At 40.8% G+C, this 19,050-nt stretch overlaps 1 protein-coding gene across 1 annotated transcript in view; it reads left to right on the forward strand.

The window, feature by feature from the left end:
• The window catches only part of pex5la (peroxisomal biogenesis factor 5-like a), a 105,775-nt gene that overhangs the window by 71,266 nt on the left and 15,459 nt on the right, over nt 1-19,050 (forward strand). The window contains exons 4-8 of the mRNA XM_079840188.1: nt 5,784-5,978; nt 6,253-6,373; nt 10,033-10,126; nt 10,342-10,371; nt 13,028-13,123. Of these exons, the coding sequence (XP_079696314.1) occupies nt 5,784-5,978; nt 6,253-6,373; nt 10,033-10,126; nt 10,342-10,371; nt 13,028-13,123 (536 nt within the window). The remainder of the gene's footprint in view (nt 1-5,783; nt 5,979-6,252; nt 6,374-10,032; nt 10,127-10,341; nt 10,372-13,027; nt 13,124-19,050) is intronic.

Consider the following 19,050-nt stretch of genomic DNA (forward strand, 5'->3'; position numbering starts at 1 on the left):
CGAGGAGACTAAATCCTCCTCGTTCTACCTCGTTACCCTCTTGGGACTTAGCCCTGGTGCTCAGAGCACTTCAGGGTCCTCCATTTGAACCTTTGCAGTCTGTTGAGCTAAAAATCCTGTCCATGAAGACAGTTCTCCTGATTGCATTGGCTTCAATCAAGAGGGTAGGGGACCTGCATGCACTCTCGGTCGACGAATCGTGCCTAGAATTCGGGCCGGCCAACTCTCACGTTGTCCTGAGACCCCGGCCTGGATACGTGCCCAAGGTTCCTACCACTCCCTTACGGGACCAGGTGGTGAGCCTGCAAGCGCTGCCTTCGGAGGAGGCAGACCCAGCCCTAGCTTTTTGTCCCGTCCGCGCTCTTCGCGCTTACGTTGACCGGACTCAGAGCTTCAGATCCTCACAGCAGCTCTTCATCTGTTACGGAGGCCAGCAGAAGGGAAAGGCTGTCTCCAAGCTAAGGTTGGCCCACTGGAAAGTGGATGCCATGGTCTTGGCTTACCAGTCCCAAGACGTACCTTGCCCGTTCGGGTTGCGAGCACACTCAACAAGGAGTGTTGCTTCTTCCTGGGCATTGGCTCAAGGCGCCTCGCTGACAGATATATGTAGAGCTGCGGGCTGGGCGACACCTAACACGTTTGCTAGATTTTATAGCCTCCGTGTAGAGCCGGTATCTTCCCGCATTCTCGCCCCCAGTGGCTAGCAGCGCTAAGTGCCCGTTCTAGTGTCGGCTTGCATATGCCACTCCCGCCCTCTGGGCCGGATACATGCGTCTATTCTGCTCCAGTTGTGTTCCCCGGAAACGGCTAACCCTGTGAGTTCCTCCGTCACCCCTTCGGTGTCAGACGTGGCGGCCGTCTGATGCCAGGCCTACACCCGTATGCTTGTGGAACGTGTGTGTTGGCTGGGTTCCATATGTTGCGGTCCCCTCACGGCTACCCCATATGTGTATTCTCCACGGTACCAGCTACCCTACTCGGCTAGCCCCGTGTCTTTCCCTCGACAGAGCTTCCTCTGTCGTCTCTGGGTATGTTCTTCCCCCCCTGGAACCAGGTTGGGTCCACTCCAGAGACTGCCATTTGTTGCACTACCCTGTTAGGTTAGTCCTTATGTGTATTCCACCTCTCCTTCCATTGAAGGACGTGGCTCCGCAGCGTACCATCTCCCGAGATGGGCACGCTTTCCCAGCGTTATCCAATAGTCACACTGAGTGGGTCTTGCAGGAACAGCAGTGACTGTCCTTCCCTGCCCGGAGCCCTGACTCACACTCTAACATAGGAGTGGTCCAGCGAGCTCAGGCAGGACGCTGGAAGGGCCAGCCTCCTGGCGTGTTGGTAGGGATCCCAATTCGTCGGTCAGTTACGACATACGTCGAACGTGACCGACTGAAAGGGAACATCCCGTCGCCAGGTGCTGTGCTTCAGCTGAAGGCCGAGTCACTTATCTCGGCTCCTCAGTTGAAAAGCAATGATGCGGTATTCCACTTCCGTATTTATACCCGCGCTGCGTATTGGTGCGTGGAATGTGTGAACCGCATGCCAATGTCCATTGGCTCGTTTTAATCACTCGAAGTAGGTAGGTCTCTGGAAACAGATCCCAATTCGTCGGTCAGTTCCGACGTACGTCTCCGTTCCCTCCTTCAGGGAACGAGGGTTACATACGTAACCGAGACGTTTCTTGTTGGTACCACTTTAAATATTTTTGCATAATGTTTATTAATACACTCTAAAAAATGCTGGGTTTAAAACAACCCAAGTTGGGTTGCAATTGGGTTGTTTTAACCCAGTAAATGGGTTGTTTTAACCCAGCAATTGGGTTGTTTTAACCCAATGAATGGGTCCAATTTGCTTAAAACAACCCAATCGCTGGGTTAAAACAACCCAATTGCTGGGTTAAAACCCAGCATTTTTTAGAGTGTATGATTGTATACTTTTTATGCTCAGTTAAACCACATTTCTTAAACCAAAATGTAAGAAGAGAAACACCTGGCTTTTTTAAGCTGTGTCTGTCTATAACAGGAATGGAGCTGATTATAGAAATGTATATTCAGGTCTTTAATGGGAACTGCTGTAATCTTTAAAAGGAATTCTGAATTCAATTATTATTCTCTGACAGATTCTTCTGAATGAGCTTTTGATATTTCATTTTAGCAATAAAAAAATCACAACTTGCTTTGGTCTAAAAATTGTCAGACTATCATATTATGAAGGCGTCAGGATTCCTATACTTCTTTCTTTGAGACGCTTATGCAGGTCCAGTGCATGTGCAGGCTGGTCCTTGTGTGGTCTGCAGACACAAAAGCATGTGGTGTTAACCTGGTTTCAGCTCTGATGTTTGTGCCAGATTTCAGAAGGTGTGCTGTCAAGCCCTCAAGGCTTGGATCATGTATCCTCCATGCTGGCATCTACAGTGCTGACCTGCATGGGCATTTTGTCTAATACCTGTTATGAAGTCCTCTTTTTTGCAAGCCAGATGGGTAACAGGGTAACAGAAAGGCGGTAGAAGCTGTTCTTAAAGGGTTAGTTCACCCAAAAATGAAAATTCTGTCATTAATTACTCACCCTCATGTCGTTCGAGACCCGTAAGAAGAATATGACGCAGATCCGGCGTTCGGACAGATGACCCAGAAGCGATTTGTTTACAATCAGAGGAAGACGCGCGTGTCTAAGCTGTTGGATTCTACATTGATCGTGCTTTAGATCTCGGCGTAGTGCTCAAAATGGGGCTTAAGTGTGCATTTCATGGATTCCCGAACCCCGGCGCTACGTCATATTTTCGCGCATGCGTCGTGGAGGCACACGCGGAAGGCAATAATAAGCTGGATAAAGGTGTTATTTTGATTTTTTTTGCGCACAAAAACTATTGTCGTCGCATCGTAAGATTATTGTAGAGTCACTGTGGTGAGATGGACTTTGTAACGACATTTTAAGTGCCTTTTATCGGTCTTGGGAGTATAAGTGTACTGAATGCCAATGGAGGCCTATCTGAAGCCTTTCTCAGCCATCAGCTTTCAACAAAAATATCTTCATTTGTGTTCCGAATATGAACGGAGGTCTTACGGGTGTCGAACGACATAAGGGTGAGTAATTAATGACAGAATTTTCATTTTTGGGTGAACTAACCCTTTAATGTTCACATACTGTATAATGGGGGGTTCAGCAATCGAAAAGTTATATGCTTTAATCTCACCTAATCAGAAATGCTGACTACATTCCCTCTGAATATTGAATGAACACATTTTTCTCAAACCTTCATCTTCTGCAGCGGAACACAGCGTTCTGTAGAGGGTGTTCTTGATAAAGTATATATACAATATATCAAACGCTCTTTGTTCTCTTGGAGAGGAACATGCAACATCAAAGATTATTTGACACAGGCCCCTGAGCTGTCAGAACTGCCTGCTGTCTTTTATTGCTCTGTCCATTCAGGTAGATAAGTGCCTAGAGCAATAGCTAAGCTAGAATGTGTTATTCTATGTTTTTTCTTACCTTTAAACGTTTTGGTTTATGCACTAATTTGAAACTGAGCAAAAAACTTGCTAGTTCACAATTTATTTGTAATGCACAAATGAGACTTTGCTCTCAGATGGTAGTGTTTTTCCATTTATTGAACACAAAAGGGGATGGATAAAAGGATGAGAGGATGTTGATGCATGCTTCTTCCTCAATAATACACTCTTAAAAGCGAGTATTCCCTCCCGTTATTTACAGTCTGTGAGCAAACTGTGACTGCAGGTTGCTTTCACCCTCACAGTTCCTTTTGAACCTTCATTCAATTCGCTGAGACCATCACAACTTTTTGCATTTCACCTTTGCTCTAGCTTGTGTACTAATCTAGCTTATGCCTAAAGGGGTCATGAACTGAGAAATCAAAATTCCCTTGATCTTTTGACATACTATAAGAGGTCATTGTACTATAAAAACATCCTGTAAGTTTCAGAACTCAATTTCTTGTTAGTCTAAAAACAGCTTATATTGAAACCAGCCATAACGACAGGATGTGGAATGTGCCACTTTATTACGTAATAGTGTAGCTAAACACGCCTTTGCAGAAGAAGATCAACGCCTGCTTCTATATCACTGCCTGTTTAGCGCCGCCCACTGAATTGTGCATGTCAGTGTAGTAGGTTCACTGTAGATTATTTGGTAAATTTGCAAACAGAATTTTACGATATGGACTCAACAATAAAACGACAACATGTAAGTAACTGTGTTAATTCTAATGCCTGATCTGTGACCAGTGATTTCTGATATGTAATGATTCATGTACAGTCAGATGTTCTTTGTCTATGTGTCAGTAAATCAAACAAATGACTAAACGGCCAACTTCACATTGTTTCTCTTAGTAGGATGAAAATAATGTTATTTAAACTGTGATTTAAATTATATATAGAAAGCTATCAAAAAACGCTCGCTTTACAAACAAGTTTATCAGTGACTGAGTTCTGGACTCTCACCAAAACTCCTGTTATAATCAATGAATCTCTTATTTACATTGTGTTTGCATTTTAGTGAAAGACTTCATCCAGATAAGATTCAGAACGATGATCAAAACACAGATGGAGTAGATTGAGTTCATCAACACCATAGCTTGTCAGTCGTTTCCTCTTTATGGGTTCAACATTTCATTCAGTAACATTAGGTAGTTTTGAACTTATGCTGTTTAATTTTTTTATGATCCCGTTATTTTACATTTCATCTATCACTTGTTTCTGCTTCTTCTTCACCTCTGTTTTGATCCAGAGATTCTGTACTAAAAGAAGCGTAAAAGCACCCCCTACCATAAAACAGTGAAAACATGGATAGCTAGAAAAATAAGTGAAAGAGCGGGGAAAGAGTGAAGTTGGTTTGAAGTAAATTCCCATTTACACTACCGGTTGCCTAGCCTACATAAAAAAACAGATACTCAGAATTAGGAGCATATCTGTTTTCATTATAAATCAATATTTTCAACAATGTAAGTTTATAAGACAGTATGCAAAACTATGTGAAAATAAATATTTAATAGCTACTCAATTTAAATAGAGTAAACACAACTACAAGCCAAGTATACTTACAATACTTAATTATACTTTTAAGTATATCTTGATATCAAGAATACTTAAGTGCAAATTTGATTATATTTCTGAGAAGAACATACAAAGTAGACTGAAAGTATACTATCTTATTTTTTAGTATAAAAGAAGTATAATAATAGCAGACTTGAATAAACTTCTTTTTCATAAGGTTGTGATCGGCTACAATGCTCATCACTGCAACCTTTTATGCCACGATCTGAATATAATGCCATAGATATAAATATAATGCTATAATCAACACTTTCATGATCAGTTAACCTTGAGAGCTGTAATAGTAAAAACGTGCTAAAAGTTTTTGAGAGAGTTCCACGTGTAATACTAGCTATTTCATATATGAAGATGTCAACCAATCACAGCAGTGGGCGTTTACACTGAAGTCTCACAGCAGACACGCCCCTTCAAACAGAACGTTCAGAGCAGAAATCGGGCTAATATCAGGATAGGAAAAATGCCTTTTATTTCTAAATTATGACCATTTTTGGTGTAAAAATCATACTAACATTATAATTGTACTCCATGAAACATAAATCAATAAAACAATGCTGTTCATGACCCCTTTAAAACTTGGCATTGGCCATGGGATGCGTCTCACACTTTCAGAACCACTGAACCTTCTGGAGCAGGAAGACAAATAAAAGTGGATGATATTTATTTTCTTTTTTAATCATTAATAATAATAATAATTGTATCCCTTCCTTTGTCCAGTACTGTCCTCCTCTCTGGACCTGCTGGATCTGAGTGAGCCTGGTGAGAGAAGACACAGCAAAGACAGGAAGAGCCCTCTTTCTTCTAAGAGCACACCGTACAGGAAGAAGCCAGATGAAACAGAGCTGATCCAAGTGGATGTTGAACAGAGTATACCCTGTTCCCGCACACCTGAAAAAATTTCTTTGGACTCAGGTATTAAGTGCCACACAGCTAGTGGCGAGTGAAGGACTATTATGCCAAGTAGCAAATCTTGCAAATCAGTCAAGGGAAATCAGATGGTATATGGGATTAACTGAACAGATTCTGTAACGGATAGTACTTTTTCATTGAGAAGAGCATTACGACTTCTATATCGTTAAATGTGCATGCTGCAAATGCCTCAAACTTTGGTGTTATTCATGTTTAACTTAGGTTGCATTATGATAATATATCTCTGTCAAATGTCATGGCCTCATTTTGTTCACAGTAGCAGTTCCATCTTCATTGGACAAATGGGAAGAACTCAACCCACACCCAGAGCGAAATGGTAGCAGAAAGTGGAAACTTGATAGAAGACGTTCATCAAAGAATTCTGGCGAATTTGTGTGGTAAGTCGCTGCTCTAAAATAATAATAAAAACAAAATTAAATATGAAAACGCTCGGATTTCTTTGTATAAAAGATCACACAACTGGCACTAAGACGTGGAGGGCGAAATATAGAACTGCAGCAGAGGCCTGTCAATTTTCCATCTGTTTCAAGCCATTAATATTTAGATCACCTTTCAAAAGAAGAACACAAATTCTGGGCACTTGTGATCCTTATACAGCACTTACTGCAGTATTTCAGTCACTAAAACAGCAGGACATTCTAAAACACTTAACATGAAAAAAAAACGTAAACAGTGATATTAAAAGTTCTAATTCAGTATACACATGCATACTATACAAATGTTACACGCTTTTACCCTCAGTGAAGCATACAGGTCTGTTGTATTGCTATCTATCATGATTAGATTATTGGCAAAGTATTTATTGGTCAGCCACTGGTCAATATCAACATAGGAGGTTGTATAATATTGCACCAGTTTGCTATGGGAAAAGGCATAAAAACTGAAATTACACCAAATATATAGTGTCCAACAGTGGTGCCTACTCCAGTATCTTTCATTTGCACCTCTGGTTTGTAGTCAGGTTAAAATGTCATGTGGTGCGACTCCCCAAAAGCGATATAACTATAAGCATATTATATACAGGCAAGCAGATGAACCCAGAATATGAACTCAGTGCTCTTAATGGTAACAAAAAAACATGTGTTGCATTTGTATTTTGGGTTAATTTGCTTGCCTGTACATAGTATGCATCATCAATAAGGTTGGTGCAGAATTGACCCCGACGCCTGGGAGAGAAGGTCCCTCCTGAGCGGAATCTCCCACAGGGGACCCTCGAGAAGAGACACAATGTCGGAGAGCAATACTTGGCCCAACCAGAACGGGGCTATTAATAACAGATGGACCCCGTCCCGGCGTACTCTCTCCAGAACTCCTGGTAGCAATGCCAGAGGGGGAAAGGCATACAGACGCAGCCTCGGCCACGTCTGCACCATGGCATCCAACCCAGGGGGGCTGGAGGCGTGAGGGAATAAAACAGGGGACAGTGCGTTGTCTCTCAAGACGCAAAAAGATCCACCTGAGCTTGACCGAAGCGGCTCCAATGGAGCTCCACCACCTTGGGCTGGAGTCTCCATCCCTCCGGCACCACTCCCTGCCTCGACAGGGAGTCTGCCGTCTTGATTAGATACCCTGGAATATATACTGCTCAAACTTATAGTAATTTCCCCTGGGCCCAAACCAGAACTCGATGTGCCAGCTTCCACAGTCGGCACGAGTGTAGACCCCCCTGGCGATTTATGTTGGAGAACACAGATGTACTGTCCGTGCGGACTAACACATGGCGGCCCCTCAGGTCTGGTAGAAAGTGCCTGAGTGCCAGGAACAGGGCCGCTCCACTGACCTTGAACAGAGCGACCATCTTGATGCTGAGCCGCTAGACGTTCCGACTGTGCTAGAATAAGCCAGTCGTCTATATAATTCAGCACGCGGATGCCCTGGAGTCTCAAAGGAGCCAGAGCTGCATCCACGCACTTTGTGAATGTGTGGGATGATAACGCTAGGCCTAATGGAAGAACCTGATACTGGTATGCTTCGCCCCCGAAAGCAAACCTAAGGAACTTCCTGTGTTGAGGACGGATGGAGACATGAAAGTATGCATCTTTTAGGTCTATTGTGACACACCAGTCCTCGGACCTGATCTGACACACGATCTGTTTCAGAGTGAGCATTTTGAATTTTAACTTTTTGACTGCTCGATTTAGCTGACGCAGATCTAGAATAGGACGCAGCCCTCCATCCTTCTTTGGAACTATAAAGTACCGGCAGTAAAACCCTGACTCTCTGCTGTGGGGAGGAACCCGCTCTATAGCCTCTTTTTGCAGAAGTGTCTGTACCTCTTGTTCCATTACCAGAGCCTGCTCGGAGTTGACCACCGTGGATACTACCCCTTTGAATTTGGGCGGGTGTAACCCGAACTAAATTCTGTACCCTTTCTCTATTGTCTGCAGGACCCAATCGGAGATATTTGGCAGAAGTTTCCACGCTGCACTCTCCTTCTGTTGCGATCTGTGCGAGGAGGACGCACTCGGCTGCTCCTGCCCAGCAGCCCCAGAGACATGAGACTTTCTAGGGAGAAACTTTTGAAACGCAGCTGCCTGTTTTTTGGCTTCTTGAAACCTCTCGACGACCGTATTTACAGAGTCGCCGAAGAGGCCGGCAAGAGAGACAGGAGCATCCAGCCAAAACTTCTTATCTCTGTCCTTTATGTCTGATAAGTTTAACCAGAGATGTCTCTCCGGGGCCACCAGGGCTGCCATAGAACAGCCGATGGATTTGGCCGTCTCCTTGGTGGCCCGAAGAGACAAGTCAGCAGCTCTCCTAATCTCTGCTATCGTTTCTCTCCCTATTTCCTCACATTCATCATCTATGTCTTTCAGCAGGTCAGCTTGATATGCTTGTAACACCTCCATCGTATGTAAACATGCGGCCGCCTGACCTGCTGCCGAGTATGCCCTACCCATTAAAGCCGATGATGTTCTTACTGGCTTAGTGGGTAGCTGCGGGGCTTTCAGCGACGATGCAGACTCAGGGGAGAGATAGCTCGCAAGCGTCTCTTCCACCTGAGGCATCGCTGCATAAACGTGCTGCTTCAACCCCATAATATTTGAATAAGCAGTTGCCGTTGGGTTGAAGGGTCTAAATGATGCCGGTTTAATGATGCCGAAAAATCCCCGCTTTGGAGGTTGCGATCTAGACGGCAGGAAGCGCTTGTCTAATTGCTTGACTGACGGGCTTCCTGTTTCTCGGCTGGCCAATCTATTTGTAATCTAGCAACAGTAGGAGTGACAACCTCCAAAATCGCCCCTTGAGTGTGTGAATGAGGTGGCGAAGCCTCATCTAAATGTTCCAGGCTCACAACATCCAGTTTCTCGGAACTGGAATGCTGCTGCACCTGCGCTTCAGAGCGAGCAGAAGAAACCACAGAGCGTGCTTCTAACTTGCGAACTGAAGCGTCAGATCTAGCGGGTAAGGGCAGAGATAGGGGATCACCCATCTCTAATCCCATTGTTAGATCCATCTGCGAACCCCAGGACATGAGCCTTCGCTGTGCCTCGGCAGCAGCGGACCCGAGCCCTGAGGAACGCGAGCCGAAGCGCCCTCTTCGAAGAGCACTCGGCGGGACCGGAGAGTTTTCATTGCCAACTTCTCACAATGCTCATAGCCAGCTCCCTCAAGGGCTGCCTGTGCATGCTCCGGTCCCAAACACATCACACAGAGCAAATGTGTATCCCCACCCGTGATGTAACGAGGGCAGGTAGTAACACACTGTCTGAACTGATTCGCCATATTTTTTTTTTTTTTTTTTTTTTGAGAGACACACACACAATAAATTGGACAAACGATTTCACATAGAGCACTTGTGAAGACACAGAAGCTGACACTGTTTGGTTCAGGGGTGCTTTACAGTTTCCTGGTCAATGACGTCACCCGCCTATGACGTCTCGTCACGCCATTGGACTGATTTGACGAGTGCTCCATGACGCAATCACGCAGGAGCGTTCCCGCAGCGCTTGACGCAGCGCGAGTTCCCTTGAAAGGGAACTATGAATAAGTAGCACCCTTTTTTGAACATCAATTTCTTATGTCACACCCCCAGGTCTATGGATTGCAAGACTCAGCTAGACACTGCCCCCAGGAACTCCCTGGAGGTAAATAATAAAGTAGAAGCAGAGGCCATGCCAGTAACTCAAGTAAGTGCAACACCAAGCAACACTCTTTTTATGAGTCATGATCATCTGTACATATGTGTCAGTGACTTTCACATGTTATTTCCCACATGTCCTCTTTGTAGTGTTGTCAAATATTACTATAAGTCCATCCACTTGAACTGTGAATGGTTTGTTTTTTAGCCACTCAATACATTGTGGAACATTCTGTGCTAATGTCTAGAATTCTTTATTTTCAGCTTAACAGGCAATATATTAGTGGAAGACACGTAAGCCTCTCTGTGCACTCTTTGAATGAATCGCTGAATGGTCTATGCATTTGCACCATGGCAACAGCATCACCACCAAATTCGATACAAAATAGACCAAACTTTTTTGGCAATATTGACCTACATTCATGGCAAATAACAAACTGAAGTAGTGCCGTTGTGCCAGGTCACACAGTTTGCAAGGACTTTCAAATTTGTTGTGGTGCTACAGGGTACAAATGTTACACGCTTTTACCCTCAGTGAAGCATGCAGGTCTGTTGTATTGCTATCCATCATGATTAGATTATTGGCAAAGTATTTATTGGTCAGCCACTGGTCAATATCAACATAGGAGGTTGTACAATATTGTGCCAGGTTGCTATAGGAAAAGGCATAAAAAATGAAATTACCCCAAATATAGTGTCCAACAGTGGGTGCCTCCTCTAGTGTCTTTGATTTGTTCCTCTGGTTTGTAGTCAGGTTAAAATGTCATGTTGTGCGACTCCCCAAAAACGTTGATACACTACCGTTCTAAAGTTTGGGTTCTATACGCTTTCTTAATGTTTTTGTTTCTCATCCAAGCTGCATTTATTTGATCAAAAATACGATAAAACAGTGTAAAATTAGTGAAATAAATTGTGAAATGTTGTTTTACATATAAAATATTTTTTTATTTTGATATGTTTTAAAATGTTATTTATTTCTGTGATATCAAGGCTGAATTGTCAGCATCCATTACTCCAGTCTTTAGTTTATTTAGCTATGATCCTTCAGAAATATAATATGCAGATTTGGAACTCAAGCAACATTACTTTTTATACATTTTGAAAACAGTTGTGCTGCTTAATATTTTTGTGGAAATTGTGTAACATTTTTCTCAGGATTCTTCAGAAGTTCAAAAGAACAGCATAAAAGTATTAATTTATTTATTTAAAAAAAAACATACTGACCCCCAAACTTTTGAACAGTAGAGTATTTATTATTTAATAATTAAAAAGAAAAACTTTTGGGGGGAAAAAATTGAAAAACATTTCACAGTAAAAAAATTTTTTTTAAAAATTAAACATAAAAAAAAAAAGAATTATTCATGTTTCTTTATCATGGACACTCTTATACATCACTGACCCTTCTATACTTAAACCTTGCATTAGGAGTACAGATACATTTTCCTTACATTTCTAGTCATGATAAAGCAATCATTACACTTGCAAGCTGCATGGTTCTAAAAAAACACCAAGCTCAAATTGTCTTTCCACCATGGGGTGCAGTGGAAATGGAATGTGTAATGTTAAAGGTAATTGTTGCACTGACACAGGGTCTGACAGGGCACATTAAATGTAATTATACAGAGCTGCACCAGCACAATGAAGCAAGACCAATTGTCCTTTTTGAGGCCTCCATTATAGCCTCCTGTATGAAATTCGTTTAACTTGGTAACCTTGGTAATTGATTAATATTCAATGAGGCAGGTGGCAAATACTTCATCCTATTCCTTTGATTCAGTCTGCCTGGAAGGCTTTGTTATGCCGAGAATTGAATTGGGGGAATGGAAGTTTGCCTTTGATAGCCCAGCACTTGACATTTGAACAGTCACCTAAGAACAAGATACAAATACAGAGGGTACATTTTAAAGGGTAACTTTATGATTACATTATTCATTAAATTGACAAGCAACTTTAAAGTTTAAGGAGCACCAAAAACATTATTATTAATGAAAATGCAACAACTAGGGACGTCAGTTAATGTTATGTTACGTCATGTTAATTTAGTTTGGTTGAATCTTTTTAAAGGCGCAATTAAAAAGTAGCACAATTAATCACGCCCCCTTGCCTGTACATTCATTTTGTAATAAGGAATTTTCCTACCATCAGAGCAATTTAAAGACAGCGTTAGATGGAAGATATATTAAATGCAGTTAATCAGTTGACAGCCCTAGCAGTAACCTAGTTAGCAAAACATAGTATTGTATTGTATAGTGTTTGTTTTAAAATCCTGAGCCATCATCAAATGTAAACAGAAAGTACCTATTGTTTATTATGCCAGTATGTCACCCTCTAAATTTGAAACCTCTTCAGGTGAAGCCTTTATGACTCTTGAGATCTTACTGTTGTGCTTTATTTTGCAGTAAGCTTGATTTCCATTGCTGCGTGTAATACACACACACACAGCAGTGTAGTCAAAATGAATGGCTTTCCGCATGTGAAGCATGTCTTCAGGTGTACAGTGCTGAAAATGGTGCATATTTGACGATTCATGCTGAGCAAAGGTCTCCTGCCATGCTATTTTCAGATTTGCATACTGAGAAAAATGTGCAGGGCAGCGCGCTATGCATGACAAGCCAGTCCAGAGCCATTATGAGTGTGAGAACATTAGGTGTGGACAGCAGGACCTCAAAAGAAAGTGAGAGAGAGAGAGAGAGAGAGAGAGAGAGAGAGAGAGAGAGAGAGAGAGAGAGAGAGAGAGAGAGAGAGAGAGAGAGAGAGAGAGAGAGAGAGAGAGAGAGAGAGAGAGAGAGAGAGAGAGAGAGAGAACACACAAAGACCCTGTGCTGCCAATGCTGGCATTTCTCCTTGCCTCTGGCATCAGGGGTTTGGCAAGGGCAGGGCCTTTTCTCCTGTCAGAGTGACTGAGAGATGGCTGACCACGTTCTCTCTGACTCCTGTGTGTGTTTGACAGGGCCGTTTGAGCAAAGACCAAAGGTGGGGTAGCACACTGCTGTCCCGAAACCAATCTCTGGAGGAAGAGTTTGAGAGAGCTAAAGCAGCAGTGGAGGTAAGCCAAAAGCATCTATTCAAAATATTTCTAATCATCACAAACATTGTCTCATGGGTCATAGGCATTAATGGCCAGTGTCTATATTCTAGTAGTTCACCAATATATCAACAGTATATGGGCCGGTATTAGTTTTTTTTTTTATTATTATCAACCGTGAGCAGTTTGAGCTGCAGGACTTTTATTTTGAAAGTGCTGAGAACACCAGCACATGTAATTTTTACTTTGTACTGTATGTAAAATTAACTGTACCCTCTCTTTATAAATAATTTTTATAGATTATCGCTTAACCACTACTATTTACATGGAGTGCCAGGCTTTGACAAAGGTTTTTTTCTCTCTCTAAAGACACCGAAACTGAATTGAACTGAACAGCTATTGTCTTCTATAGCCTGCCATACATTTTTTTTAATTTCAGAAGCCGTTTTACTCGGATATACATCACAATAGGGAAAAAAATTACAATCATAACTTCCGTTTCATGCTGTCTTTAACTCCATACTCAGATATTTTACCTTTAGTAGGCTACAAATAGCATATTAATTTAATTTGCACTTTTTGTGAATAGCAACTGTCACTATTTGCACTATTTGTTGCTATAATACTAATACAAATAGTATCTACCACTATTTACATTCGGTGTAATCTGCCTTTTTTTACACTTAGTGTATTTATAGCCAATGCTGTATTACTGTAAAATTGTTCCAAAGTCTATGATTATCAAATTATCAACAGACAAAGATGGGATCTACAGACATTTTCCACTTTTTTTCTATCCCGGTTTTGGGGGGAAATCTGCAGAGTGGATTTAAATATACTAAAAGAAGTGAACTGGAGCTGAGAGTACTACACTTAAATTAGCCAAAAGCATTATTCAATTAATTAAAATGTTTAATAAATGAATTTTCTAAGGGCCAACGCTTTTGTACACTCTTTGGGAAGGCAACCTACCAATGGCTATACTTCTCTGAACATAATAGATGATTAGTGCACTCAAAAATGAAAATAGTGTAATTAATGTATTCATCCTCATGCAGTTCCAAACCTGTATGACTTTCTTTCTTCTGTGGAACATAAAATATATGTTTTTAGATATTTTGAAATTTATTTATTTATTTATGTACAGTTGTGGACAGAATGATTGGCCCCTTGGTAAATATAAAACAAAGAAGCCTGTGAAAATAAATCTGCATTGTTAATCCTTTTGATCTTTTATTCAAACAAATCACAAAAATCTAACCTTTCATTGAAGTAAAAGGATTGAAAATGTGGGGAAATAAATATTTTGGACATATGTAATTATTAGCACCCTTTTATTCAATACTTTTTCAACCTCCTTTTGCCAAGATAACCGTTTATAAGATGCCTGATGAGTTTGGAGACTCACCTGACTTTCCCAGATTCCCAGATCCATGTTGGTGCTTTTTCTCTTCAGTTCACCCCACTCATTTTCTATACGGTTCAGGTCAGGGGACTGGGACAGCCATGGCCAGAGGCGGACAGTAGTGGAGTATTTTTATATTTTGCAAGTGTCTATACTTTATCAGAGTGTTTTTCTTTGGATAACTTTTGCTTCACAACATTCCAAAGCATAATGTCATACTTTTTACTGCACTATTTTCCATATTGACTATCATTTAATACTTAATTACATGAAACATTTAGTATTGTATACTTTTACTCAAGTAAAATAATTAAAATTTTAAATAGAAGTAAGAAAGTACTATATAATGTACTATGTAATTAGGTATTAAAGGTATAAAACAACACCTTTTATTTATGAAATGTAGTGCAGTAAAAAGTATGAAATTTTTTATTATGCTTTGGAATGTAGTGAGGTAAACGTTTTCCAAAGAAAAACACTGATAAAGTATATACTTGAAAAATGTACTTGAGTAGAAAGTAAAAATACTTCACCTTCAAAATACTGTCCACCTCTGGCCATGGCAGAAGCTTAATTTTGTGCTCAGTGATACAGTTTTGTGTTAATTTTGGAACATTGTCCTGATGGAATATCTAACCACGGCCCATTATACGATTTCTAGCAGAGGCGGTCAGGTCTAGATTTTTTTATCTGCAGGTATTTACTAGAATCCATTATGCCAGGTATCTGAACAAGATGTCCAGGACCTCCAGCAAAAAAAATAGGCCCAAAAAAATTTCACAGATCCAGCAGTATACCGTGGACATGGGGTACTTTTTATCCCTGTCAGCACCAAACCCATCTGGTGGGTTTGCTGCCAAAAAGCTCTTTTTTTAGTTTAATCTGACCATCTGTCCCTTTTGAAGTTCCAGTCATGTCTGACAACTGAATATGCAGGAGTTTGTTTCTGGATGAGCGAGGAGGATTTTTCTTGAAACCCTCCTGAACAACATGTTGTTATGTAGGGGTTGTTTGATCGTTTTTTTTGTCTTTCTGAATCCAAAACTCAACTAATCTCTGCAATTCTCCATCTGTGATTCTCCATCCTCATATTTATACTCCTGTGGAACAAGAATTCATGGCAGGACAATTTCATGTTCCTAGTCATCCTGGTGTGCTAATAATGTAAAAATTAATTCTGACCTCAACTGTATGTATGTATGAATGTATGTCCAAACAATGGAAGTTAATAGCCACTAAAACTGTTTGGTTACCAATATTCTTCAAAATAACTTCTGTTCCACAGAAGAGAGAAATTCATACAGTTTTCGAAAGACATGAGGGTGAGTAAATGATGATGGAATTTTCATTTTTGGATGACCTATCACTTTAAGTTTGGATGGAAGAAAATATTTAAATATTTTTAAAAAATCAACATTAAGGCCCACTGAAATCAAAATGGAAGTTTTTTAGCTTTTAGTATGACTATGTTAGCCTTAAGGTTATGAATAAGCTGGTGTGTTCCAAAACAATGACAAAATTCGCATTTAGGAGATATAAGCATTCAAAACATACAGTCTCTCACTTCCGTTAAAATGGATCACAGATTTTGATGACATCATCACAGACTTCACCTTCTCGTCAAATCTTCTGTCCAATCAAATGGTCTCTAGAATCTGAAGCGTCCACCCCCTACACTATAAATAGTTAGATAGTTCTATTTTCTACATGGTGAATGGCACATAGCGCACTATATATGCGATAGGAAACGATTCAGACAGAGTAAATATGCTTTCATTTGAGGCGAATGAAGTCTGGTTTCACTGGTTACCTTCTGGTTACCTGGTTACCTACCGCTGCAGCGCACACACATAGTCCATAGACCAGAGCCGTTGAGACACGAGACGAGAGCGCAGCGCGGATCATATGCACAAGTCGGCGCATACAACAAAACATATCTGACCCATTTAGATTCTGCACAGAATGCTGTATTTCAAAGCGATATGGAGGAGATTAAGTTGATAAACGGTTAGAGATCAGGAGGAAACTCTGGCTTTACCAAACAGAAAGGCTCTGGTCAAACTGTGATATTCACGAAACGCTATTGGCTGTTTCAAAAAAGGGGAGGAGCTGTAAACAGCTTGAACCGTTTCAGGGAAAATTATGTCAACACATTGAATAATGCTGCGTGTTTCAAGGCACTTAAGTGGGCCTTTAAGTAAATTGAAGGTGTGCCCTCTGCTAAAATAACTGTTTTAATTAGGCATCAACTTTGTGGCGTTGGACGAGTTGAAAATCGCCTGCTGTCACGAGTACAATGTGATGCTAATTAGCCTCACTCAATTATTGATTGATTATAATGTCATCACTGTTGCTCATGGAATAAGTTGAGGCATATAATAACTTTCCATTGCTCATTGAGAGGAGAAAATAGGCCAGTCATGCAGCATCAGGTGGCAGAGGAGAAGGTATTGTGCTTTCAGAAACTAGATATGGGCTAATTCAGCTGGAGACCCTGCGATCCAACATCAGTTCCTCTGCTTCGGTGATCACAACCGCTGATGCATTGGAAGAAATTATTCTAAGGCCTGTCACTCGTATCACTGAAAAAAAAAACATCTAAACACAATATCTCTTATTCAACCAGAAAGCAATTTTTTTCTAAATAACAGCTACATTCATATCAGTATTTTCAGCAGTTGTGCTTGTGTAAGAGAGTCTTTGATTTTTATTTTATTCATTTTGATTTTAAAAGATACATTTTCAGTGTTGAATACACAAAATAGTGACCCAAACGTACAAAAATCAAATAAAAATCATGTATTTCATCACAATGTGACTAAGACTACTTAATACTGTGAGTAATACTGAGAGTTCTCACTGATTAATAGTTTATGTTGTTCTGATGAGTGTCTGCTGTTGCACTTGTAAGGAGCCAGCTATTGTATTACATGTGGTGCAGAGGTAGAGTGCTAAGGGCAAAAACATGGGGGATCTGTAAGAACAGATGAATAATGTATGAGGAAGGGCACATCTAAAAGTGAGAGCTGTACTTACAGTATGTAGAACGACTGTGCACAGAATCACTGGTTATGCTGCCTATTCGTAGCCCTTAAGACATTACAGCTATAGGGCTGAAATTAGGTTCGGTTTGGAAGGGAGTTAGATGGGGCGGGACTTAGTGTACAGTAAGTAGTGATTCTAAGGCTGCAATGGGAACAAATGGAGGGTTGATCGATAGCACCATCCTTCAGTTTCGATCATTACGGGAACACTGGCCTGCACGCTGAGAGCTGCCCTTCTGCCTCCAGCTCCCCCTATAAGTAACTGCATATATTTAATATGATTATTAGATGAATGGAGACCTGAATTATCCAGAAAGCTACTTTCTGGGGCAGTGAGGCCAGTTTCCAATTATTTTCATTTGTTGATGTCCTGAATGAAGAAATACCTTGGAGCCTAAAATGAATTGAAACGGAGAATCGCCAGGCTGGGCTGCTTACTGAGCATTGAATAAAGATGCAAGATAGATGGAAAATACATTTTACGCCCCGCAGTCTTAGGGGAGGACGCTGGGATGCAGGAAACAGAATACGACTGAAATTATGCTGCTCTTTTTAGAAACATTCAGGCAGACAGCGGAGGTCAATGCAGGATGTTAGCTGACTGGTCAGGGCCAAATATAACACAAAAGTGTGTTAAATGTAAGGATTTATGCTGTGAATAACAGCATGAATTGTGAATATAATGATGTATAAATACCGGCAAGGAACCTTTTGGGTCATTAAGACTTGCCACTTCAAAACAATAATAGCATTTATTTCACAAAGTAAGAATAGTATAAATGACCATATAGGATTTAGTTTTACAGTAGCACATGTCCAGTAACTCAAAACCCATCTTCTGATCCTTTCCATCTTCTAACATGCTGGTTACAAATGATGCAAAATGACAGGGATCGGTTTTAACAGCGGGACTTGACAGCTTGTCAATTCATTTTTTATATGCTCAACAAACCAAACTCTCACTCAGAAAGTTCCTGCTTTTCAGGGAGAAATACAGCTACTGGAGGAGCAGTAGTGTAATGCAGTTACATGATCAATTCTGTCCAAAAGTAATTATGATGGATATTCAATCGCAAATATTAATGTAATGTTAAAATGTATATAAATAAAATATGGATTACTTCAATTTGTGCCCTGACTGTTTTGTTAGGACAAGTTGTTGTTCAGAAGTTTAGTAGAAGCCTCATTGGAATTTGAATGACTTCTATGTACGAGTGTCACACTCAATCTTTTTAATTGTTTGTCACGTCTGTCTTTATCATTCCAATCATGAACTGACCCTTGGTCTCTTTTAGTTTATAATTATGAGATGAATATATTCACTTGCTCCTCTATTAAAGAGTTAGTCTTTGAGAGAGTTCAAATAATTATTCGCATCCACCAACCCAACTTTCTCCTAGCAAATCAAACCTGTCCACATCCCTCTTATATACTGGGCCCTATTTTAACGATCTAAGCGCATGGTCTAAAGCGCACAGCGCAAGTGCACTTTGGGAGTG

The sequence above is a fragment of the Gobio gobio genome (genome assembly GCF_949357685.1).
Source record: "Gobio gobio genome assembly, chromosome: 17".
NCBI lineage: Eukaryota > Metazoa > Chordata > Actinopteri > Cypriniformes > Gobionidae > Gobio > Gobio gobio.